Raw genomic sequence first — 25,153 nt, 5'->3', positions numbered from 1 at the left:
AGTTAAAAATTTTTTGTTCATCATAATAATTAAATAATAACAAAATTTTAATATTTACTTTTAAAAAGATGCATTACGCAAATCATGATTGTGACCTTATAAAAATAAAAAAAATTAACAAATTTCCTAATCTAAAACAAAATATATTCTTTTTTTAATAATAACGCCGTTTGCAATAGGCAGACGAGGAGGTTTGTAAATTTTTATTATTTTAAAAATATATTATATGAAAAAAATATAAATAAATTATTTGAAGTACAAAAAAAAACGTACATAAAAATTTCATTCGTGTCTGTAATACAGTCGAATCCGTAAATAAACAAAATTCTTTTAGTACCAACAATAAAATGGTATCATTCAATTCCTTTTTCTTTTAAACCCTGACACAAGCAAAGGAAAATACCCGTATTAATAACTTTTTATGCTTATCAGGTTCGACTGTAAATATTATTTCAATAACATTGTAGAAGTAAAACATTTCATTTAATATTTTTTTTATATTTATACAGGGAAAAATTTGGATTTTGAGATGCTTTGCGTCCCTAATTCCATTTATAACAAGTAAAGTTTTGTATTTACAATTTTCATAAAAAATTACATAATGATTTGAAAAACAAAAATTTTTCTTGAATTTATATATAATTTAGTTGTTTTTTAAATTAAAATCATATAATCTCATATCTGTTTTATAATAAACGAATTTAACTTGAAACGTAAATTTTGTTATTTTTATTTTGTTTTTACTCATAATAAAATATATATTTTTGTTTGAAATAAAAGAATATATTTAAAAAGTTATTTCCAGAAATCAACCGATTTTAGAGCACTTTTTTTTTGGACTTTTTTCCATGATAAGCCAAAAACAAATATAAATATATCAAAAATTAAAAAAAAAAATTTTCGAAAGGTGAGACAGAAAAAATATTCTCATAATAGTAATCATTTTGTATAAATAAACCATGATCATGTTATATACATATATAAATTAAAATATTCCTATATAATATAACCATTAAAATGTAAAAAAAATCATAATATATATATACATATATGTATATATATATATATATATATATATATATATATATATGTATATATATATATACAATATATATATACATATATATATACATATATTTTTAACTGTAGCCTGAGGAACTATAAACAGCAACAGAATTATCAACAAATCCTCCAGCCAAATCAACTTTATATGGATGAAATGATAAACAAGATGTATGACCAATTCTTGGACCCATAAAACTTTCACTTACACGTAAAGTAGTTTGTTGTCGGCCATCTAAACCATAAATGGTTATACTTTGGGAACCGCTATATAAATGCAATATTTTTAATAAAAAATGTTTTTAATAAAAAAGGTATATGTAAAAAAAATTATATATTAATAAATATAACCAAATAAATAATTATTTAGAATATAATATGGGGAAAAGTTTTAGAAAATATAAAATATAAAATAAAAGAAAAAATTTAAAAATACCAAGCTAATATATCTGCTTCAGTATGGACTGAAATAGCGCTTATATCGTTTCCTGCTTTCCAATTTTGTACAGATTGTTTCATACGAATATCAAATAACCTAATTTTACCTTGTGTACTATAAAAGAGACAATAAAAAATATATAAGAATTTTTTAATTCAATTTTATGTTTTTGTTTGTTTACCATCCAGTTACTAAACTTTCACAATTATCACGTAAACATGCAGTTAATATAGAGCATGTATCTTCTCTATATGTCATAATACGATTTTCATTTGATGAACAACGTTTATCAAACAAACGTACACTACCATCACTACAACCCGCTGCAACAATTTCATTTGGTGAAGATGACAATGTTCTAACATATGCATGTGTACCAGTTGGTATATCACAAATTTTCAGTTCTGTTTTAACATCCCATAAACGTAAAAAATTTGTATAACCACCAAAAAATAAATGCTGGGATTTTTGATGCCACGTTGATGTAACACCGCCCATCTCTTCATTTTATATAAAAAAAATAACATAGTGCAATTAATGAAACTGAGGAAAAGAACCTCTGATATAAGGTAGAGGGGAAGCAATTAGAAATATTAGTGGAGCATCTGATCCGAAGTAGTCAGGAGTTACAGAATTACAAAATACGAGTCCCGAGCTAACGAGGGTGGGTTAACGCAGCAGTGTAACATTCCTGTGGGTCGCGGGCCACCATAATATAGAGGGACATGAACGGGCCGATGAGCTAACTAGATGTGGCTCAGCTATGGACATTTCCGGGCCTGAATGAATTTTTGCTTCCATTTATATACACAATGTTAATCGTGCGCCAAACGCAGCTGAAAAACCGTGCCGAAATGCGGAACGGTAAGAGATATGGTCAAAGTACGACGTGAGGAAATTGGATAGGTTCCTTACGATGAGTTGTAGATATTGCTTGCCTGACGGTAGGCAGACGGAAGATTAGTCGTAGGGGGAGTGTGCGTCTAGCCTGGGATTACCCTTCAACATAACTTATCATAGCTGCCGCAAAATGGACGAGAAGGAGACCATTTTCCACTATCTCTGCGAGTGTGTGTCACATGCGGCAGAGCAAGTTTGACGGGGCTGAATGAAATATCCAAGATTGGAGCCGGGGATTAAGATTAATTCCTCAAAAAAACTGGGTGGCTTAGGTAAGCCAGCTGTAATCGTACACTCAATGACGGTGTGGTGGTCACAAGGTATTGATAGAAAAATGGCACGTTTGTGCAAATTGGGGGCGATGAACCTGCTGCACCGACCACGTCAATCAACTAACTATAATTAATTAAACGAAAAAAAAATTACCTTTAGTACGATGTGAAAACGGAAGACATTGCCATGCTGTTATTAATTTACTATTGGATTGCTGTTGTTGATTATTAACTGTTAAACATTGTTCTTGTACTAATTGTTCTTGCCATATTCTAACTGTACCATCTTCATAACCAACTAATATCAAAGGAATATCATGTGAATTTAAAAATTCAATAGTTGATACACGTGGACCTGTAAAATTATTACTAACAATATCTCCAGATTCATTTACAATTGCACCTAATAATGAGCCAGTAATATAGACAAGTGGTGATACACCAGTTGATGTAACACTTCCACTTGTTGAGCTCATAGAATATGATTTATGATGATGTCTAGAGTTCGTTGTTGTTATAGAATTAGCAGCCATACCACCACTTATTGATATACTATTACTATTATTACTTCCACTTAATAATATATTATTCAAATTAAATTGATTTGGTTTTTCTGGTGGTATATAAGATATTGATGTCGATTTATTCCAATCATAAACTTTAACTGTATTTTTGTATGCTACAGCAATCTTATCTTCATATGGCAATAATTTAACAATAGTTGGTGTAAATTGCGTTTTACCAGAATATATTGGCATATCAATTTTATGAAATATAGCACGCTTTTGTTGTTCTAACGCTAAACGACGTATTTCTTTATTCCGACTAAATCTTGATTTTTGGGCTAAATATTGCGGTGAATATAAATCAATTGGGTATTGTTGCATTTGTTGATGATTTTGCAATGAATTCATTATAATTGAATTACTTCTTTGTTGTTTGGATATTACTGTTGGAGACTGTAACGATATATCTTTATTTGATTCGATACTATTGTTACTGCTTGTACTACTGCTACCACTGCCATTACCACTACCGCAACTACCATTACTTTCATTTTGTGAATAATTCATCCGTATTAATTCATTACAATAGTTATCGCATGATCTAGCAAATTGACTGATTGACCATGATATAAAATTTGTTGTTACTATTGATTTCATTATACTTGATTGTTGTCCAACAGTTCCCGATGCACCACAACTTTTTCTTTGCTGTTGTGTTAAATTATTTGTAATAACAAAATTATTTGATGCTGCTCTAGATTGCTGTTGTGCATTTTGAACTGATGATTGATTAATGTTATTAGAGCCACTTTGATTTGTTGTTGTATCACGTTCATCACACATTGATGATGTCCTCTTTTTATTATTTATAGGCGATGACGTTACTACCCTATTTGAAAAATGTGGAATACCACCACTTGTACCATGTTGTGTTGTCAATAATTTTTTATCACCTCCACTTCCACATATTATAACACCCGTCGTAGAATTACTCATAACATTTATTTGTGGACTTTGTTGAGCATTTGGTGGTGATTCACCTTGATTCAATTAACGATAAAAGTTTACAAACATTAAATATAGTAGCTTTTTGAACATACATTATTTTATCATTATTGGCTTACCTAAATAACTTGTTCTGGTATTAGGACTCGGTGGCAAACTTAAACTACTGGCTGATTGAACCGATGATGGACTAATATATTTTTCGGTTGTTGCTTCTTTAGCAGCAATTAAATAAACGGCGGAGTTTCTGATGTATTCAATTAATTTTTGTGCTGTTTCAGCAACTTTTGGAAAGGGATCACGTGCTAGTAAAAATATGCCATGTAATAATTTTAAATATATTCTACCAATACCGATTGTTGGATTTATATTGTTAATATTGACAGATAAATTTGGTATAGAACTAGAACTGAAACCTCGTTTCATATTATTTCTGTCTAAAGAATTGTGTAATGTAAAATAATTTAATAAATCATAGTTATTGGTTCCGTTTCCACCACCACAGCCTGTATTAAAATTATTTAAGGCAACTGGTAAGACCTGGTTCGTTGATATTGCATTTGTGGCATTTGTCCTAGTATTATTTGTTAGACCACCATTATTACTCGCATGATTTAAATTAAGATTATTATAATGTGAAAAATAGTAACTATTTATTGAATATGTTTCACTTATTGTTGATGATTCTTGTAAATAAACAGCAACGAACTGTGATTCAAATAATATTACCATCCATTGTAATGCTGCAATTAATTCTAATCTAACTAATGGTGACATATCATCCATAACAGTTGTGAGTAACATCAATGCAATATTGCGATCAATATTATTCGCATGTTCAGATCTTTCTGTTACTGAGCTGATGTATGTACCTAATGCAAATACAGCAGAAGCTCTCACTTCAGGCACATTATCCTTTAATAATGGATATAATTTTTCATGCGCCATATCGCGCACGCCAGACCATCTTGCTTTTGCAAAATTTTGCCACAACTGTCCTAAACATATTATTAACCATTGCCTTAATAAATTATTTTCAGTGTATAATTGTTCTAAACAAATTGATACTAATGAACCTTGTAATGCGCTAGTTTGACCTAATAAAAAATTATTAACAATACTAGCTAGTACAAATGCAGCTAATGTACGTTGCTTTTTAGAGCTTTTATAATCTTGTAATACATTTAAAAAATATTTATAATCTTTCACTAAATCAATTTGACATGTACTATCCACAGCTAAAATTTTTGCCCATATAAATACTAATATAGGTCTCAATTCTTTCGCTGAACTTTGTAATAATTTTAATACATACGGGAATATTCCAACACCTAACGCTAAATTAACAGCCCATGGTCCCAAGTTTAGAAAACGTCCCAATAATTCTAAGGCACGCATGCGATGCACTTGCGACAATAAAACTTGTAATACAATTGGTAATTGTTCTGGTGGTGAACGTTCCTTATTTCCTTGTTCTAACCATACTTGAAATGCTGTTAATTGTTCTTCAAAGAATGGTAGTTGTTGATATGGTGCATTTTTCTCTAATATATTTGGTAATTGTTGTAATGCCAAATCAACAGCTAAATCCCATGCTGACCACATTTGATTTCGATAACATAATGGCAATTTTGGACTAGATTGTGGTGTACAATCATATGAACGTAATATTCTTTCAGCTAATAAAAAATTTCGAAATAATGATGCAACTAATAAATCTTGTCTAAAAAGTTTTTGAAATAAATCTTTTTCTAACATATTCCACGCAATTGTATCAGTTATTGCAGTAAATATCCAATTTAATTCACCAAGCATTGTACGGCGATCATTTAATTGCCCTGGTATTCTATCTATTAAATCCATATTTATTTGATTTGCCAAACCTAGTGGATTATGCATTGTATGCCATTTTAATGCAGTTTTAATGGGTGTAGTTAAACATGATGTAAATAAGTCAGCTGGTAATTGAGCATTCATTGGTAATATTTGATTAGCAGCACATGCTGCTAGTTGTATACAATTTTTATATGTAACATTTTGTGAATTTGATGGGCTTTGTCTATTACCACCAGTTGCTTTTTCCATTTCTCTTTCATGTTGTTCAGCAAACTGATTAAATAAATTAATAATCATACCAGCATTTGAACAATCATATACATATATTGATGGTGCACCCATCCACGCTTGTAAATCATATATTGATAATGGTATATATTGTGTATAGGTTTTATTAAAAACCCATATTTCACCATTTGCTGTTGGCTTAGGAACTCCATGACCGTTATAATGAAATAATACTCTCTCTTCTTTTGCGTTACGTCTTAATGACGTACATAATTTTTTTACGTCGTCAACAGTTGGATCACTTACTTTTTTATAACGTGCTCTTGGTTGCCAACGTTCATATTGCTTTTGTAAATTAGCACCTATTAATTCCATTGCTTTTGGTGGTGACACTGATGAAGGATCTATCCAACATTCCAATCTTGCACAAGGTTGTATTTTAACAATATCTGGTGGATCAACGCCAATATTTAAACAAAGTACTAAAGCTACACTAACAGTTTTCATTCTTTCACGTATACGCCATGATTGTGCCTCGCAATCTATACCTTTAATTGGTTGTTGATGTCTTATTTCTTGAAAACATAATGGTAAATCATCATCTTTCATAAATCTAATATTGCTTCTGTTATTTTGATTACTATTTTTATTATTATTATTATTATTATTTTTATTATTAATATTATTATTTGTATTAATATTATTACTGTTATTTATATTATTATTATGACAAACATAATTTGCTACCGTTCCATGTAAATTTATTAATCCATGTGTTAATGGTGCTGTTATTGTTGCTGTCGTTGTTCCTCCTGCTGATACTGATGATAATGTTGCTGCTATTGTTGTTACTACGGAATCATTATTACCTATACAAATTTCAGTAATATTTTCATTCGTCAGTACATGATCATCTTCATCATCACCATCATTATTTAGAATCCCATATTGTTTTTGTTGACTCATATTTACAATTTTCTTTTTTTTTTTTTTTTTGTTTTTAATAAAGATTTTTTTTAGATTCTACTATATCTCCATCGTTAATTTCATTCATTTACTACAAACTTAAAATGTTAAATTTTCTATTTTTGTAATCTAAAAAAAAAAGAAATAAAAAGAAAAAATATTTACTAAACTAGTATAAGAGTTTTTTCATATCAAAATTTTTAATGTTGCTTTCAGTAGAAGCTAAATTAATAACTGTAGGAAATTGTTTTGAAAGTAATATTTTATTTAATACAATGCTATGCAACTAAATCTTTCATTTTGACAAAAATACATACATAATATGGCAGGTTAGGCAATGATGTATGTTACATATGTATTATATATACGCACTATAAAACGTACACATCTGAAGGATTTTCAATAAATCAAATTTATTTCCATTTAAAAAATCAAGAAATTGATAATATTTATTACTTAATAGGCTTTATATGTAATATATGTAAAAGTAGTTTAAATATTTCATAAAAATAGGTATGTAGAATTATATAACGTTTAATAAATCTGATATGTACTTAGGTATGCAGGTACCTCCTATATTAATATAAAACCTTCCATTGCTACCGAACTGCTTTTCCGTATTAATAGTACAATTAATGACATATATATCTATTAAGCAACCAAGCTGAAGTTATTATCCGAAATATTGCGAACTAAGCACGTTACAAAAACAATTCTAAATGTTTTATATTTTTGAAGAATTTCGAGTATTTTCTGTGATTTTACATAGGGTTTTTAAAAGCGATTTTGAATTTCTTTTTAAATCTAATTTCTTATACGAATATTTTTCCCTTTAATTCATTTCATTACCTTCCATTTGGAAGACAGGAAAGGATGGCTGTGTTAAAAATTGCAATTTTTTTTTTTTAAATGCATTTTTCGAGTGAATTTACCAACTGTTTGTTTTTAAATTTAAATTTTAAATCAATTTTCTTTCACACAAATGATTTGCGATCCATTCCATAAAAAGTCCATATAAATTTGGAATTAGTTTTTGATTTACTCTTTGAGCTTGGTGACCTGATAGATATAAATGTCACTAGATACAACAATAAAATGAAGTTTTATTATTTTCCACTACCAATGATGTTCATATGGAAATAGTAAATTCATATATGAGTGCATGTATTTTAGGTACAAGTATCCGTAAACCTAACCTAAAAAAAAAATAATAATAATAAAAAGAAACAAAACAAAAAAAATTGATATAATACTTGAACTTTAATACCAGTAATGGCGCAGTAAAAAAAGCATTTTTTTAATAGTTAAATATTGCATATATACCTATAAATATATAAAAATAATCTTTTAAAAATATTATATATGAATATATGAAATGTATGTAGCTATATCTAAATATATGAAATGTATGTGATACATTATCTAAATGCTATCAATATTATTATTTATATTGCTTATATTATATGTATGTAGTTATACATATAATATGTATATAATTTAATGCACTCATATATAAGGTAATAAATATATTAAAGGTACTTTATCTTTTTAATTGTAAATTCACCCATAATATTTATATATGTATATAAATATATGTAGGCATGTAAATAGATATTTAAAATATCATTTTATACTGTTGTAATATTTTAAGTAAACCCAGTAATTCAGGATTTTTGAATATAATAAAAATATTATTGTGTGATGATAACAAAATAGAAAAAAAATAACTCAAAATAATTTTGATTATTATTTGACATATCCACATACATAAACACACGTTTCTAACTTATCAACCACCACAGCTACCCCTCCAAAAAATTTCATATATTAATATAGATATAAATATGTATATACTTTTGAATTTTGTTTATAAAGTTGGTAAAAAAACAATAAGGTATGTAGGTAGGTAGCAACACACATAACCCCAAAATATAATATTATTTCGAGTTTTAGTCATTTCTATTTGTTGTTGTTCTGTTGAAATATTTCAAATCATTTTTTTTTTAATTTCTTCTTTTTTTTTTGGATTTTTTTGCTGTATTGACAGACCGCCACCTTACTAAATAATAAGTATGTACTACATATACTACAAATGTTTTGTTGTGACTAAAATTTTTTTGAGTTTTGGTATTTTTTATTTCAATTTTTTTTTTCAATTCGCCTGTAATGAAAAAATAAGAAATAAATGATTTTTGATTTTGAAATACATCAAAAACAATAAATTTTGTTTTTTATTACAAAATTAATATGAATCACAAGTTTTACGTACATATTATGTACATATGTATCGTATAGGTATAAAAATTGATACCCAAATTACCTTCCTGCCTCTCGGAAACTCAAATTATAAAAAAAGGAAAAAAAAAAAAACAATAGAGCAAAATGAGATTATTTTAGAATTAGAAATTTCAAAGAAATTACAAAAACTTTACTTTTAAATTAATTTTTTTCTACCATTTTTACTTACCTTCTCTCTTTTATTTTGGTTGTGATTTTCCTCTACTTCAAATTAACAAAAAAAAAATATATCCACTTTTATATTTTAATTTTTTTTTGGTAGCCTTCTTCTTGATTTTTTTGCTCTTAATTCTAAATTGTACCTACAAGTTAAAAAAAAATCATAGATTTTTACATTTTTTCACAAAAAAATTTTTTTTTTTTATTTTAATTAAAATTTTTTTTCCACTTAATAATTTAAAGAAATATTTTTAATAAAAAAATCTTTTTACTTATTTTCTAATCATTTTTGTTCTTATTCTTATTTTTTTTATTTTCAAAAATATTTTAAAGCGAAATTGTTAACACCACATGGTTACTCTCATACATTTATTTTGAAAAAAAAAAAAAAAAAAAAAAAAAAAAAAAATTAGAAAAAAAATATAAAAATCTGCGACATAAGCACTTATTATTCGTTTGAGAATAACAAAACAAAAAAAAAAAACAATAAATAATCAAAGCGTTAAAAATAATCAGAGAAGAGAGAAAGGAGAACATTTGTCAGAAAGAACAAGAAAAAAACAAGAAAAATAAATTTGTTTTTTTTATTTTAGATAATTTATGCTACACCAACAAAACTTGCATTAATATAGTACATACCATATTTATTGGTCTTTTTTCTTTCTGTTATTACAAACAAAACTGTTATTGTCAAATTGAAATTGTACGAGGAGCAGTAGAGTTAAGAAAAGATTTAAAAAAATACGAGGATTTTCATTATATAAAGCAAAATTTTATAAATGCATATCACGTGTGATCGATAATGTCTAAATGTCAGAGCAATCTACATAATTTTATAGGGTTTTTTCTTGTTTTACAACTGTTCTATTGCTTATTTGCATTCAATAGGTTTATATTCAAGCGCGGACAAATGCAACTGTATGATCGCATATATTTAAGCAATTTAATTTATATTTAATGCAATCGATTTGAATGAACACAATAGTATAGTTTATCAACCTGTAATTGAAAAGCTAAAAATTAAAATATTTATATATGTTGCAATGTTATATACAAATTAAAGATAATATAACAATAATAGAGAAAATAATATAATAATAAAGATATATAAAGCACTAAAATATACCATTATATTAACCATGATTATGTGAATAAATCAAGCTTACAATCCATGGTATTTCATGTTGAAAAACAACCTGTATATCAAGTAATATATTTCTTTTCATTTAATAACGGGATACTTCAAAATTTCTTTGTCTTTCCATTATTTTAATTTCATTCGTAATGAATACTGAAAATAATTAATAATTAATATTTTTATTTTATAATCATATTAAATTCCCTTTAAGAATTTTTTGATCAAATACATAACTCATTAAAAATTTTACAGAACAAGACCACTTTCCGTGGCGAAATGTTAAAGTTCATATAGAGTAAACACATAAATAGAACTGACCGGAATCATATGAAATTTCTGCCACGAATTTAACCAACAACGGAAAAATTTTTTTAACATTAAGTGGATTTTTTTTAACATTATCTGCTTCCTTGTAAGTGTTACATTATATACAAAATACTGAATACTTGATGCTGCCATTCTGCAAAATCAACTTTTCAGTATTCTGCATGTAATTGAGAGAAAAGGAAAGCAAAAATAATTTCATTTATGTGTTTACACTTTATAAGACGCAATTTTTATAACACGTTAGTGCAAACCCCTCGTTCGTTCATGTAACGTCAAAAATTTGATATACATAATATATAGCCATATTTGATTTTGACATTTTGATTTTTTACAGTTTTAGAGAGTACTTTTTTTTCTTCCTAAAAAAAGAGGGATAATGTGTATCTCTATATTGACAAAATAAAAGTTTTATTATTTCTTTCGCACGTCCGTTTTGATTGAAGAATTTCAATTTAAATTATTATTATTAAAAAAAATTTTTGAAATAAAAACAGAAGGTATATGCAATATTTTTAATACTTATTAAATTTAAAAAGTTAAAATTTAAAAGAAATTTTCGATATAAAGATTTTTTTCTTGTAAGACATAATATGTAAATGTGTGTATTTAATGCTTAAATAGAAAAAAAAATAAAAAAAAAAAACAAAATGATCATCACCATTCTCAACAAGTAGTGTAATATTAGGCAGCTAGCTATGTACACATGTATATACAGAAAAACAAGATAATAAATGTTTGTATCTAAAAAATCAAAAAAAGCATTCCTGGAAGGCAAATAAGGCCAAGTCACAAAATTATAATTTTCTGATTTTTACATTTTTTATATGTGCATGAAAACATATTTTTTCCGTCTGGAAAAATATGAAACTAGGACATTTTTCTAAAATGTCCTAGTTCTTAAATGTAATAGAAATACTAAAACAGTAACTGTGATAAAAGTGTTCACACAAAGAATATTTAAATTTAAAATTGAATTTAATTATGTTAATTTATTCGGTTCGATTTTCAGTAACCGCAAACTATTACATATATGTTTTCACTTGATAATTTTTTCTTTTCAAGATACCTAGGTGAACAACAATTTTGTATTGAATATACATGTTACTTTAAGAGTAAGAAAAAATAGTTGATTCTTTTTTAATATCTTAAATTCCACATCGATTGATTCATATTTTAGTTGTACTTTGTTAATTAAAGTGATATCTTAAATACATAAAAGAACTGATTAGATATATGTATATATGTAGTATATTTTATATATAACCTAAATATTACAGGACCGTGTATTTTTTATATAAAAATTTATGTACATACTCATACATATATATGTAGTTAAATATGATGCAGATAAGTTTTATTTTCAATAATAAAAATGAATCAAAACAATTTACTGTGGAAAACGTAATTTTGTGTTTAGCTACCTAAATTATTAGTTAAGTTTCGTATCTAAGAAGATTGATCTAAGCTGAAATCAACATTTTATCAAATCAATGTTATCAAAGTTTTACCTTGCATATAGAGAATTTGTTAATATAAATTATTATGTATGACACTCTAAGTGATTCTTAAGAAGGAATTTTTGATTTTATTCATTTGATATGTAAAGTATAAAAAGTATAGACAGATGCCCACATAAGTAAGTTCATTTTAATTGTAGATGCCTACCAACCTTTGTACCTAAATATATATGTATCTCTGTACAATTTTTGCATATTAAAATAATTCTTTAAATAACATTTTAACATTAAATTAAAATTAAATCAATTATATTAATTTTTCTGTTTACAATTATTGAACTTGAGGTCAATCTAGTATAGCATCATCATTCGATTTTAGTTTTAAAATTAATATCGCCTTTTGAAATACGAAGTAAAAGAAATTTCATAAAATTTATACATACTTTTAATTTAGGTTTTTCAATTCCATAATATTAATATTACATTTAATAATTAATATAATTATGATTGTTATTGGTAAAGCAACCAGAAATTTTCAATATTCCTAATAGATACGCACACATTAATACTAGTAACACACTAAATAATAATCATAGATTGAATAGGATCCTATAAGATATTACAGTAAACAGAATATAAGGTATATCACGTAGCCACTACCATATATAATGAAATTTGAATAAATTTTTTTAATTAAATTTCTTTATTACTTTATCATTTCAGTTTTTTCCAAATTAAATCGTTGATTCGCTTTTGGTATTATTTGTTTCGAACGAAAATCAAAATGCAGTATTCGTTAGCAGCATTTTATGAGCCGAGAGGTGTTATGAGAATATTACAATTTGTAATATATACAATATAATTTTTTTTTTTGTATTTTAATTAAACTCTTTAATAACCTAATTTATTTATTATTTTTATTTTGTATTTTTAAGATTTTTGCTATAGTTGCATTCGCTACAACAGCAAATTATACAAATAACGTACACTCAATATGCATTGATGGCCAAACACGTACCATAGAATATCCATACAGTTTTGAATTTCAAATATGTAATAGTACAACAATATCAGCTGATTTATCATCAGATGCACAGTTTTTTGTAGCGACAGGTGTCCTATCGATGATGTATTGTATTTTTATAATTGCGGTATATGCAATTATAGATGAATTATATCGTACAAAAAGTGAATTCCCATTAGCGGTAAATTTTTCATAAATAAACTTAAATACCAATTAAGGTTATTTTGAGCCCTTTCAATTGGCTGGTGAACGTATCAGTTAGAGTTTAAATACGCCTTATACAAAATAAATAATTATTATTATTCTTATTATACAATATTTATTTTTTACATTATTAATGTTATTGTAGGATTTCTTTTTAACAACAATTTTGGCAATATTTTGGTTGGCTGGATCATCTGCTTGGTCAAATGGTACAACAGCACTTAAAACTGTGACAAATCCAGATAAATTATCACAGCAATGCAAAAATTGTACATATACAGTTGAAAGTTTTTCTAAACTGAATATATCACTGGTAAGAATATTTTACATTTTTTTTTCGTTGATATTTATTTTTAAGATAAAATTTATCAAAAGAAATATATGTTGTATATAATTGAAAAATAATAATAAAAAAAACTAAACAATCATAATATTTCCGCACATTCGTAATTCAAATACAAAAAAAAATTTAAATACAAAACTCAAAAATTTATTTTTAAATGTTCAAATTTTCGAAATTTTTTTCCCGGCTTTCAATTTTAATTTTTCAGGTCCGTTTTGTTTTTTTAGTTTTCTTATTAAAATTTAATTTAATCTAAATTTAATTTTCATTCAATCTCGAGCTTTAATTTTAAATAATTTTCTTCTATATTTACTGGACTTATCTATAAAATACTTTTTTCATTTTCTAGTTCTTAGCAATAAATGCGATGTCAATGTAAGTGTTGATTTTGTAAAATTCTTAGTTCATTTATTTTTCTTTGTTTTTTTTTTTTGTGTCGGAGCAAAATTTTGTATTTTTTTTGTTCAAAATGTAGATTTGTTTTATAAATAAAATATTTCATTACATAATTTTTTAATAAATTTTCACAATTCATTGAAATTTTTTGCATAAAAAAGCACCGGACACCCTAATATTTTTTTTTATATATATAAAAAAGAGGATTTGGACAATGGGGAAAAATATTGGAATTAAAAAAAATTCACAGATATTTATACTGGGATTTAATAATTATATAAATTAAAAAATATCATGTCCAGACCTTGAATTTTGTAATGCCCTCAATATCAACACTTAGCACTTCTGTTTTAATTTAAAATTTAATCTTTTATTTTAAAGTTTTAAACAATAAGAATTACTTTATTTTCTTTACTATGTATTTAGAGTTCCACATTTGTCGGTAGGTAATACGATTTTTAAATTTGACGGTTCAGATTAATCGCAAATTGCAGCAAATTGAATTGCAGATTCAAAATTATATTTTATAGTGGCACAATTCAATCACAACTTATAAACTCTTGAATTATGTTATGAAATGCATTATTAATACTATTTTGAATTTGGAATTATTGTATTTTTAAAATCGTGTAATACTGCAATAATGGGACCAAATCTTTTATTTTTTGTTTTTTTTTTTCTGTATGAAATTGATTACCAACTAAAATACTTATATTCATTCTTTCTATTTTAAAATATTTACTGTAAAATACACTTAAAATTTAAAACAAAAAATAAGTAACTAAAAACTCATAATTTTAAAAATTAATTAATTCAATTTTTTTGTTATATTTTTGTGTTAAATTTAGTTAATTGGATTTTTGAATTTCTTCTTATGGGCATCTGGTTTATGGTTTTTGTATAAAGAAACCATATGGTTCCAAGGAAGGCAGGCGAAACAACAAAATGTTGGAGCTGGTACTTCAACAATGGGTCAACAAAATGTTTAAATGTATATGTAATAGATGAATGTAAAAAATGTAAAATTTAAACTAAAATCAGAAGAGTATAAATTTTCTTACAAAAAAAAAAAACATAAATAAAAACCACCTACAAATAAGTAAAGTTTTACAAAGAAGATAAAAAAAAAGGATCTTGCAGAAGTAGAAATTTTTTTATTTTTTGAATTGAAAATAGTCATTTTTTGAAGTTTTTTCTTTTATTTGTAACTTGTATTATTCTTAAATATTTAATTTTTTTTGTATATTATTCTTAATTATTTAATCTTTTTTGTTGTATTTTGAAATAAAGTAAAGAATTAAGTATAATTATTATAAAAAATATTTACAATGCCTTCTAAATTGCAGTAGTAATAACCTGTGTGTAATGCTAAAAAAAGCTCAGTAATTACAAGCTTATAAACAAAATTTTTTTACTAATATTATAAATAAACGGAAGTTTTGAAGTCAGCGTTATAATATGCAAAACTGGATGATTCATGCAACATATTCAGGAAAAACAAAATCATTTTATATTATTTTAAAATCATTAGTACAACATTTATAAGATATGATAGAAATAAATTCAGAAATACGTCGTTGTTACACTTTTCTATGTGCTGAATAGTGGGCACATAATATAAAGTACATCATTGTATTTCTGAAAATTTTTATATGAAACAAAAAAAATAATTGTTTAGTTTTGTTTATAAATAATTCACAGATTTCAGTTTTAAAGTGTTAAGGAAATATTTATATTCATTTTTCTAACTTCAAAATTGCATTGATACACTATCAACATTACAATTCAGCGCAAATGTAATCATAGTCTGAATTCTGTGTTAGTACCGTCATTATTATTCGCAAGTTTGAAATCTGAGATTTTTTTACATATGCATGCTATATATTACGTACAACAATCAATGCGCACAACTGGAATTTTTAATTTACAAGGCAATCACTCACAAATTGGAACTTTTTTTTTGTCTGTGACTGCCAGAATGTAATATATATATAAAATGCAAATATAATTTGAATAATTGGGGCTTTTGCATAATTTATATATTATGTATTATATAGTACATATATAGTAATTGAGGTTTTTTAAAACAATAGTAAACTGGAGACTAATTAAAATTTGAATTTAGAATATTTCTAGTAACATTTGTTTTATAATTATCATTATTTTGTTTTCTTTTGTATCAAATGAAAAAAAAAAGAATTCATGTTTTTTTTGTTATTAACCTATTTAAAAGAAACAAATATGTGTTTTCATTAAATTTACATAAAGTTCTGTGCGAGCGTGTTCAATGCAGTAATGCAAACAAAGTTTGAATTCGCGTTTGCAATTCTGACTGCAAGAGATCTTATTAGTTAAAACAGCACTTCAGGTGAACTACTGCAGCAACGCTGCCTCTGGGTCTTCTATGTAATTCGATTTTCATGAAGCAATTTTCGTATTTGCAGAAATGGCGTCTAAACTTTTGATTTATATTCTCGATTAATTGAGATTATGAATATAAAAGTAGAAAAAAATTTTATACTGTCGATTTGATAGCAGACCTGTTGCAGTTCTACCATTAAAAACACAATGTTTTTTGCAGCAAATTACAAAAACGTGGTGCCATTGCAGATCTTTGTTTTGCAAATGCGAATTCAAGAAATTGCAGAAAGAAAATAAGCAAAAAATATTTCAAATATATTAAAAAATTAAAAATAAAAAAAAAATAAAAATTTAGATATTAGAAAATAACTTTTTTCTTTTTGTTAAATTTAAAATATAAATTGAATAACCCTAAGTTCAAAATTACAGTTAGAGTGTAAATTAATGCACAATATTAATATTTCAGTGTTCGAATTTAAGTTGCAGAGTTGTGCAGCAATACCGTATTACTGCAATTTTGAATTTACGGTTATTAATGACAAAAAATGCAATATATGTATTTTATTTTGTTAAACTTAACAGGGTAATAGTAATCGGCTCTTGTTTGCCATTTTCACTTCAAATACCTTTTTATAAATATTAAAAATATGACAATACCTACTTAAACAAAAATTATAAACTTCTTATATTTTTTCTTCAAAAAATATACATATATATATTTGTTTTGTTAAAATGTACATATTTTATTATATTCTTTAATATTTAAAGCACATTAATATTATAAAATTATTAGTTTAAAATCTTAGTACATTTTTATATTAATAAATCTCTGATTAAATTTTGTTATATTAAATACGTTATTCCTGAAATATTAAATAATAACTTCTTTAAAAGAAAAAGAAAAAAAAATCATTCAATTCATTTCATGTGCTCTATAATCATCAAAATATTTGTATTTTTAGATTTTAAGACGATTTTTCAAAGAAAATTTTTTTTAATTCCTATATCTAATTTTTTGTATCTTTTGATTATAAATTCAGAAATCTAAAAAAAAAAGATTTATTTAACTATAAGAAATACATAAATGTGAGAAAAATATTATGTATTTTAGTTTAATTTTTAAATTTTTATTAGCTCTCTAAAAGTTAAGTTGTTAGTTTAAGAAAGCTTCTTGGCTGGCTATACATTTTATAACCTCTGACATACAACTTTAAAAAAAAAGTACAATCACATGCATATGTATGTACCTTATATATTGGTTTTTAAATTGTACTTATTCAGTTTTTTAAACTGAATCACCCTGATTCGTATTTGGTGACAAATAATTTCAAGGATAAATCTTCGATCAATTTCCAACAAAACTTATATGGAGAGGCAGGTATACTTGATTTCGAGCTACAGCCTGTCGAAGACAAAGGTACCAAATTTCTCCTGTATGTAAATAAATCTTTATAACTTTGGAATTATGAAATTGCTTAAGTTGGATTCTGCTTTTAAAAAGGGTTCTAGGGATTTGGATAGTTTGCGTGGATTAGGACGTTTTCTCCAGTTGCTGATTCGTCGGGTTTTCCGATGCTTGATGGGGATTGTGGTTTGGTTAGTTTCACTTCGCTGGGCGATGGGTTGAGGCCTGTTATGTCTCTCCCGGTTTCTGGGGCGCTTAGGACTGGTACTTCGCCGTTTTCGCCAGGAAATGATTTGATGTCCTTGCATTCGCCGGCTTTTCTTGGTCATGATTCGGGTGGGCCTGTGCGTTCGTCCGTTGCGCGTTTGGTGCTGGCGGCTCGACCGCAGGGTCTCCCTTGGCGGCCTCGGCTCCTGTGGCGTCTCTTCCTTCCATTCCGCCTGGTTGTGCTGTGAGGGTCGTCCGTCCTTGGTTCCCATTTCGGAGTTGGTTCAGGTTGGCGTTACGTCTGCTGGTGTCACTTGAGGCGTTTCGGCTTCAGCTGCTGCGGCGAGGTTGCATCGTCCATTGGTATCTGTGCCTAAAAGTAGAATTGTCTTTGTGTTTCGGTTGGCCCGGGACACTGAACCGGGTGATGTGTCCTATCACGTTCCTAGTGTTCTGGGATCGGAGTCGTGTAGCGTCAAGGTTACGCAGATGGCGGCTGATCATTATACATCGCTTAGGTTTGCTGGACTTGTGTCCCTTCCATCTTGTGATGTGTTTGAATCTGTGTGTGTGAAGATTGGTGTGGGTTGCTAGTTTTTGTATATTCTTGTTTGTTATTGTACCCATAGTGCTGGTCGTAAGACTGTGGCTTACAGGGAGTTGCCTGCTCAGGTTGCGTTTGTTTTTGATGGTATGAATTTTTTGGATAGTTTTGTGTTGATGAATCTTATTTTGTTTTGTGTTTGTTTTTATGAATCTTATGTGGCTTCTGATGGCCCGTTGGGCTTTGAGCCGGAATTTCTCGACGATATTGGTTCGTGTGACTTCTGGCAGATTAGTGGTGTTCGTAATAAGTTTGGCAGGCAGCTGGATCTTGTCTTTTGTTCTGATCCTGGTAGTTTTGCTGTGTCCTCTTGTGATAAGTTTATTTGTCTTCCGGATGATTACCATCCGCATGTCTCTATTATGTTTTCTGTAGGGATGTTTAACTCTGCTGCAGCGTCCAGGGGAGGGGGGGTCTTGAATGATTTGTTGCACTCGGTTGAGCTTGAATCTATTTTCTTAGCTGGTGCGAGTGTTGACGATTGTCAGCGTAAGTTTTATTTGTGCATCTTCTACTATTTGTGTGCTTCTGTGCCAGTGGTTAGGGACAAGTTACGTATGTCTTCTCCTCCTTGGTGTACCCCTGAGTTGCGGCGTCTTAGCAATATTAGGAATTCTGCTTGGCGGGCTTCTGTGGTTTCGAGGTCTTCGACCGATTATGCCAGGTTTTGCTCGGCCTATAATGGCTTTAGGTCTCTTTGTAATGATTTGTATGGTGCATATCTAAATGACGCTCCGCGTAGCATGTTTGGCGATCCGCGAAAGTTTTTTGATTTTATTAATTCTAAGAATAGGTCTGATGGTTATCCATCCTCGTTTGAATTTTCTGGTAGATCTTCTGGTGATCCTCTGGTCATTTCAAATTTGTTTGCCTCTCATTTTTTTAGTGTTTTTGCTCCAGTTGATGTTGTGGGTGGCCTATCTCCTGATTTTGCTGCATTTGTGAATGTTGTCGGTGCGCCTGTTAATAATTTTATTCTTGATAGTTTTGTTCTGGGGCCTGATTGCGTTCTGCGGGCCATGGAGAGGTTGGGTGGTGACTGGTCTCCTTACCCTGATGGGATTCCGGGTGTGTTGTTGTATAGATGCGCTGATGGCCTTGTTGGTCCGCTTACTTCTTTATTTACAGAGGGGTGGGTCTGTTGTTACCAATTTGGTTGGGTTTGCCTCGGATACTATTAATGTTATGGAGGGGGGTGGTAAGGTCGATGTTATTTTTACGGATGTTAGTAAGGTCTTCGATACTATTCCGCATCAGGTTATACTGAGAAAGTTGGCTGGCGTGGGTTTTTCTCTTCGTAGCTTGATGTGGGTCTACTCCTATTTGTCTTGCACATTTCATCGGGTTTTTTTCCGTTCTGCTCTGTCTGATGTCTACTGCACCGGGTCGAGTGTTCCGCAAGGTAGTCATTTGGGTCCCATACTCTTTTTAGTTGCGACAAACGATGCTTTTGCCTCTGTTGCGGGTTCCGCGGTTTATAGTTTTGCAGATGACTCCAAGATTGTGAGGACGGTTCGGTCAGAGGTTGATTGTCTAGAGTTACAGAGGGATTTGGATGGTTTTTGGGACTGGTGTAGAGTTTTGGGTCTCGCGTAGGAGGGAGTCTTCTATTGTCCGCCATGACTATTGCCTTGGTGGGGTGGTATTGGGGAGGGTGACCACTTTTTGTGGTCTTGGAGTTATGCTTGATAGCAGGCTGGATTTTGGTGCTCATTTGAATATGATCCTTGGTAGGGCTAACTCGAAGCTAGGTTTCGTAATGAGATGTGCTAGAGAGTTAATGGATCCGTATGTTGTGAAACATTTTTATGTGTCCTTTGTTAGGCCAATTCTCGAGTATGCTTGTCAGGTTTGGACGCCCTTTCGTGCTGTGGATGTTTCTCGTATTGAATCTGTTCATTCTGTGGAGTTGTACAATGTTCGTTATCACTCTACTGATTATGGTAGAAATGAGCCGGTTACTAGAATGTTGCGTTCTGTCAATTCTTATTCTTTGGTATTTGATGCTGCTATTAGTAAGGGTACTCTTAAATCTAAAATTTGGTCTAATTTAGTTTTGTAGTATTTTATTTCTTCTTGTTCTTGTCTTTCTCTCTCGTCTTTATTTATCTATATTATCTATATTACCCTGGTGGTTGGTTTTTTTTTTCTTTTTTTTGTTAATCGTTATGGTTTTTTGTTGTTATTATTATTATTAAGTTGCGCTTTTGCTCTTCCCTTTTTTTTCCTACATATTACCCTTTTTTTTCTCCCTTTCCTGTAAATGATGACACTGTTGCTTGATAACTGATAGTTGCATAGTTGCGACTAAATGATGTTTTTATTTGCGCCTGCTTAATGCTTCATCTAAGCAATGGATGTCTGATAATTATGCGACATACAGTAATCACCAGGCAGGTAATCGATTTCTTTTTGTTTTCGGTCCTACAATTAATTTGAATTGAGGCACAGTTTTTAAGACAAAGCTCATCAAATTCAGAATTTTTGTTTTTTATTGAAATTTTTCTTTCGAAATTTGTGTCATATTTTTTTCGATACACTGCAAGCAGATCTGAAATTTAACTCCTATAACATTTTCCGCTATCTCTCATAGTTTTTCCGGTAAGACGTGTTATATATGTTAAAAAAACATGCGAAAAAGGCGTAGTTTATACATTGTTTAGTTTAATAATACTAAACTCAACAAACAAATCACAAAATTTATTTTTTTTACTCATTTGTATATAAATTGGATTTTTTTTTAAATTTTATTAAATCAAAATTTAGCATCGGTCCAATCATTTTTCCCTTTCCAAATGAAGTGGGATTTAATTTTTTATGGTGAATTCTTGTGAAAAAATATTTTACAATATTTTGACAGAGAATTCTGATTCAAATTTTGACAGAAATTATTTCACCAGTTTTGTAAACACTATGTATTCTCATTTTAAAGTAAATATGTATGTAGATTGTGAGGTAGTAAATGACATTTTATGAGAATGTCTATCAAAATCGTTGCGAACGTAAATTTACTTTTTTTTTTTTTTGCTAATTCCTGTTGACTTGGGTTTTGGAATAAAAAATAAAAAAAAAAACATCTTTCCCAAATAAAGAATTTTAATTGAGTGAAAATAACTAGATTTTATAAAATCTCTTACAATAAATTTTGTTTTTTTTTTTTTTTTTGTGTAAATATAAGAATAAATTTGATGTTATTTTGATTATATCAAAATTTTACAATAGGAAATTTGGTGTGGTTTGGATCAAGTCTTAGAAATCTCAAATACGCCTCTTTTTTAAGTTAAGAAAAAGAAATTAAAGATAAAATACGTTTTTTCAATTTTTGTAATTCTTTTCTTCTGTATTTATTAAAGTGTGGACTAAATTTTTAAGGAAAAAATGGTAAGTTTAAAACTAAAAGAAAGGGAACAGAATGTTTGGTGTAGGCACATTAATTAATAATTAGCGCAAAAAATTTTTCAGTTTTTTTCTTTCAAAAGTGATAAAACACAGAAATGTACTTTTTTAACTTGTATATAAAATTATGAAAATATAAGAGCATTTTTATGAAACAAGTTCATAATAAGAATGAAATCTCAATTACATGCATACACATCCATACATTAAAATAATATCAAAAGTTTCCTAAATTGATTGTTGTTGTTTTTATGTCTAACATAGTAGATCACGAAGTGGTTATATTAGAACATTACAAAAGTTCTATACTCTTATTTACTTTGCATAATGCAAGAAAGGATATTAAATAGGTAGATAAGTAGGTACCTACCTAGCTGCATAACGAAAAGGGACACATTTTAAAATCATTAAATATTTATAATTATTTATATTTTATATTGAGATATTCAAAAAACCCTAATTATTTTGAGGGTTTAAATTTTCAAAAAAATAAACACGCGGGTCCGTCATGGGTCAAAAACAAAATTAATCTGATGACGTAAATAAATATCTATGTATCCAAGTACCTGTCTACCTTCTATAATTTCTTTTTGATTAAAATAAGTATGTAACTATATAGATTACCTAAAATTAAAATGAAATAAAAACCTACCCCTTCAGAAAACGCAACGCTTCCTTAACTTTTTTTTACTAGTACGCTCTACGCTCTTAACAATTTTTTTGTTTTTTTTTTTACTTTTTTTTCTAAATGATACCATGATTTTTTTTTTCTTAGCTTGTTCTAGTATTGGGTGATTTACATATACCGCATAGATGCAGTAGTTTACCAGGAAAATTTAAAAAATTATTAGTACCAGGTCGAATACATCATATACTTTGTACTGGAAATTTATGTACAAAAGAATCATATGATTATTTAAAAACATTAGCAAATGATGTACATATTGTTCGTGGTGATTTTGATGAAAATTTGAATTATCCTGAGCAAAAAGTTGTAACTGTTGGTCAATTTCGTATTGGTTTATCACATGGTCACCAGGTATATATATACAATTATCTTTGCTTAATCATTTTTTGTTTTATTTTTAATTAAATTATTCATTAAAATACGGATATGAACCTACGGTGATGTAATATCATTCAAAAAAATTAATTTAAAAACAAAAAGAATAAAATTAATTTAAATGAAAATTAAAATTCTATTTTAAAAATATAAATAGTACTTGTGCCTTATCTCTAATACCAGAGATCATCCTTTAGTGATACAAGATTGCCAGATTTATCTGAAATTCCCAGATTTTTGGCGTTTGATGATTTTCGGTCGTGATTTTTAATTGATAATTTCCAAAATAATTGATTACTATTGCAAAAGATAAAAATAATTAGGTGCGAATGTAATGAAAGACGATTTATTTAAAAACGCAGCCCAATTTTTTTTAAAATCTAATTGTCGAATTGTACATTATATATTTACAATAATTAAAATAATGAAATAATTTATGTTATTTTTTATTCAATCTGAATTAATGTTCTTTTTATTTAATTTGAATAGAAAATTAAAATACCCGCTTTAATAGGTTTTATATTTTCAATAATTCGAAATTATATACAAGCCGGAAATTGGATAACATTATACTTTTTTATTGACTTTAGTAATTTGTCAAATTTTTCGTAAGAAAAATCGGTAGATGAAAATCTGCCGCATGTAAAAGTAGTTTTCCTCCATTGCGAGTAAGATTCCGAAAGTGTAAACTCCATCACAAAGGTGTACGGAGCTTTCTTCACTCAAATTATTTCGTACTTGTTATTTTTTACTAAGATCAAATGAAATCACATATATTATTTATTTTTTCTCTTTCATAATTTTTAGGTTGTTCCTTGGGGTGATCCAGAAGCTTTAGCTTTAATACAAAGACAATTAGATGTTGACATATTAATATTCGGTCATACTCATAAATTTGAAGCATTTGAACATGAAAATAAGTTTTATATTAATCCTGGTTCTGCAACAGGAGCATACAATCCATTGGAAAAGTAAGTTTTGTTTATTTCTCTTTTAAAAAGTTTCACAAAGTAATTAATAATAAATTTTTGTGCAATCCTTTTTAGTTATGTAACACCTTCTTTTGTATTAATGGATATACAAAGTACAACTGTTGTAACATATGTTTATCAATTACTTGGTGATGATGTTAAAGTTGAAAGGATAGAATATAAAAAAAGCTAGGAAAATTTTTTAGTGTTTACATTTAACTACGGAAAATAAAGACCTATTTTTTTGTTTCCTAATTTAAAAATTATATTATATATATACATATATATTTATATATAATTAAATAAGCTAAAAACATTATTAAGTAAAAAAAATATTTCTTAAAAGCATTAAGTAAAACAAATTTATTCTTCATATGTATATGTACAGTTTCTGAATTGTACATTTTTTCTTTTCTATTTTATACAAAAAATATTTTATTTCTACAATTTATAATTTAACACAGTATATATACATGTATATTTTCTTGTTTTTCATTAAATTTTTTTTTTTTTAAATAAAACAATATTGTAAAAACATTTCTAAATGAAATAATAAAAAGAAAAATATAAGGTCATTTTCAAAAAT

The 25,153-nt window shown here is 27.7% G+C and overlaps 3 protein-coding genes across 15 annotated transcripts; 2 read left to right on the top strand and 1 right to left on the bottom strand.

Annotated features, from left to right (window-relative positions):
- Positions 1-215: 215 nt before the first annotated feature.
- Positions 216-10,062, bottom strand: LOC129613790 (regulatory-associated protein of mTOR). 8 transcript variants are annotated; one of them, XM_055528025.1, is made up of 11 exons: positions 9,944-10,062; positions 9,682-9,814; positions 9,484-9,552; positions 8,982-9,375; positions 8,468-8,537; positions 7,532-8,410; positions 4,304-7,343; positions 2,828-4,219; positions 1,683-2,001; positions 1,499-1,615; positions 216-1,329 (listed from the first exon to the last, which is right to left on the bottom strand). In XM_055528025.1, the coding sequence occupies exons 7-11, from the start codon at positions 7,212-7,214 to the stop codon at positions 1,140-1,142; spliced, it is 4,929 nt and encodes a 1,642-aa protein (XP_055384000.1). In that variant the 5' UTR covers positions 7,215-7,343; positions 7,532-8,410; positions 8,468-8,537; positions 8,982-9,375; positions 9,484-9,552; positions 9,682-9,814; positions 9,944-10,062; the 3' UTR covers positions 216-1,139. The 8 variants fall into 8 exon arrangements, with proteins under 8 accessions (XP_055384000.1, XP_055384001.1, XP_055384005.1 ...); XM_055528026.1 differs by having other exon boundaries at positions 9,535-9,552; XM_055528030.1 differs by lacking the exon at positions 9,484-9,552 and having other exon boundaries at positions 7,532-7,787; positions 8,335-8,410.
- Positions 10,063-11,499: 1,437 nt separating this feature from the next.
- Positions 11,500-15,882, top strand: LOC129613737 (synaptophysin-like protein 2). Of its 6 annotated transcripts, none has more exons than XM_055527929.1 (6): positions 11,500-11,633; positions 13,317-13,437; positions 13,529-13,798; positions 13,967-14,134; positions 14,514-14,539; positions 15,409-15,549. In XM_055527929.1, exons 2-6 carry the CDS (start codon positions 13,378-13,380, stop codon positions 15,410-15,412), a joined length of 528 nt encoding a protein of 175 aa, XP_055383904.1. In that variant the 5' UTR covers positions 11,500-11,633; positions 13,317-13,377; the 3' UTR covers positions 15,413-15,549. The 6 variants fall into 6 exon arrangements, with proteins under 6 accessions (XP_055383904.1, XP_055383899.1, XP_055383902.1 ...); XM_055527927.1 differs by lacking the exon at positions 14,514-14,539 and adding an exon at positions 13,145-13,233 and having other exon boundaries at positions 11,535-11,633; positions 13,317-13,414; positions 15,409-15,882; XM_055527925.1 differs by lacking the exon at positions 14,514-14,539 and adding an exon at positions 13,145-13,233 and having other exon boundaries at positions 11,609-11,633; positions 15,409-15,882.
- Positions 15,883-22,196: 6,314 nt separating this feature from the next.
- On the top strand, positions 22,197-25,139 carry LOC129613787 (vacuolar protein sorting-associated protein 29). The gene is made up of 4 exons (XM_055528022.1): positions 22,197-22,518; positions 23,309-23,572; positions 24,404-24,567; positions 24,643-25,139. Exons 1-4 carry the CDS (start codon positions 22,516-22,518, stop codon positions 24,758-24,760), a joined length of 549 nt encoding a protein of 182 aa, XP_055383997.1. The 5' UTR covers positions 22,197-22,515; the 3' UTR covers positions 24,761-25,139.
- The last annotated feature ends 14 nt before the right edge of the window (positions 25,140-25,153 follow it).

The sequence above is a fragment of the Condylostylus longicornis genome, unplaced genomic scaffold, assembly GCF_029603195.1.
Source record: "Condylostylus longicornis isolate FDR11 unplaced genomic scaffold, ASM2960319v2 ptg000091l, whole genome shotgun sequence".
NCBI classification, from domain to species: domain Eukaryota; kingdom Metazoa; phylum Arthropoda; class Insecta; order Diptera; family Dolichopodidae; genus Condylostylus; species Condylostylus longicornis.
Note: the sequence above shows the minus strand (reverse complement) of the source record. Positions and strands in the feature narration are given on the sequence as shown.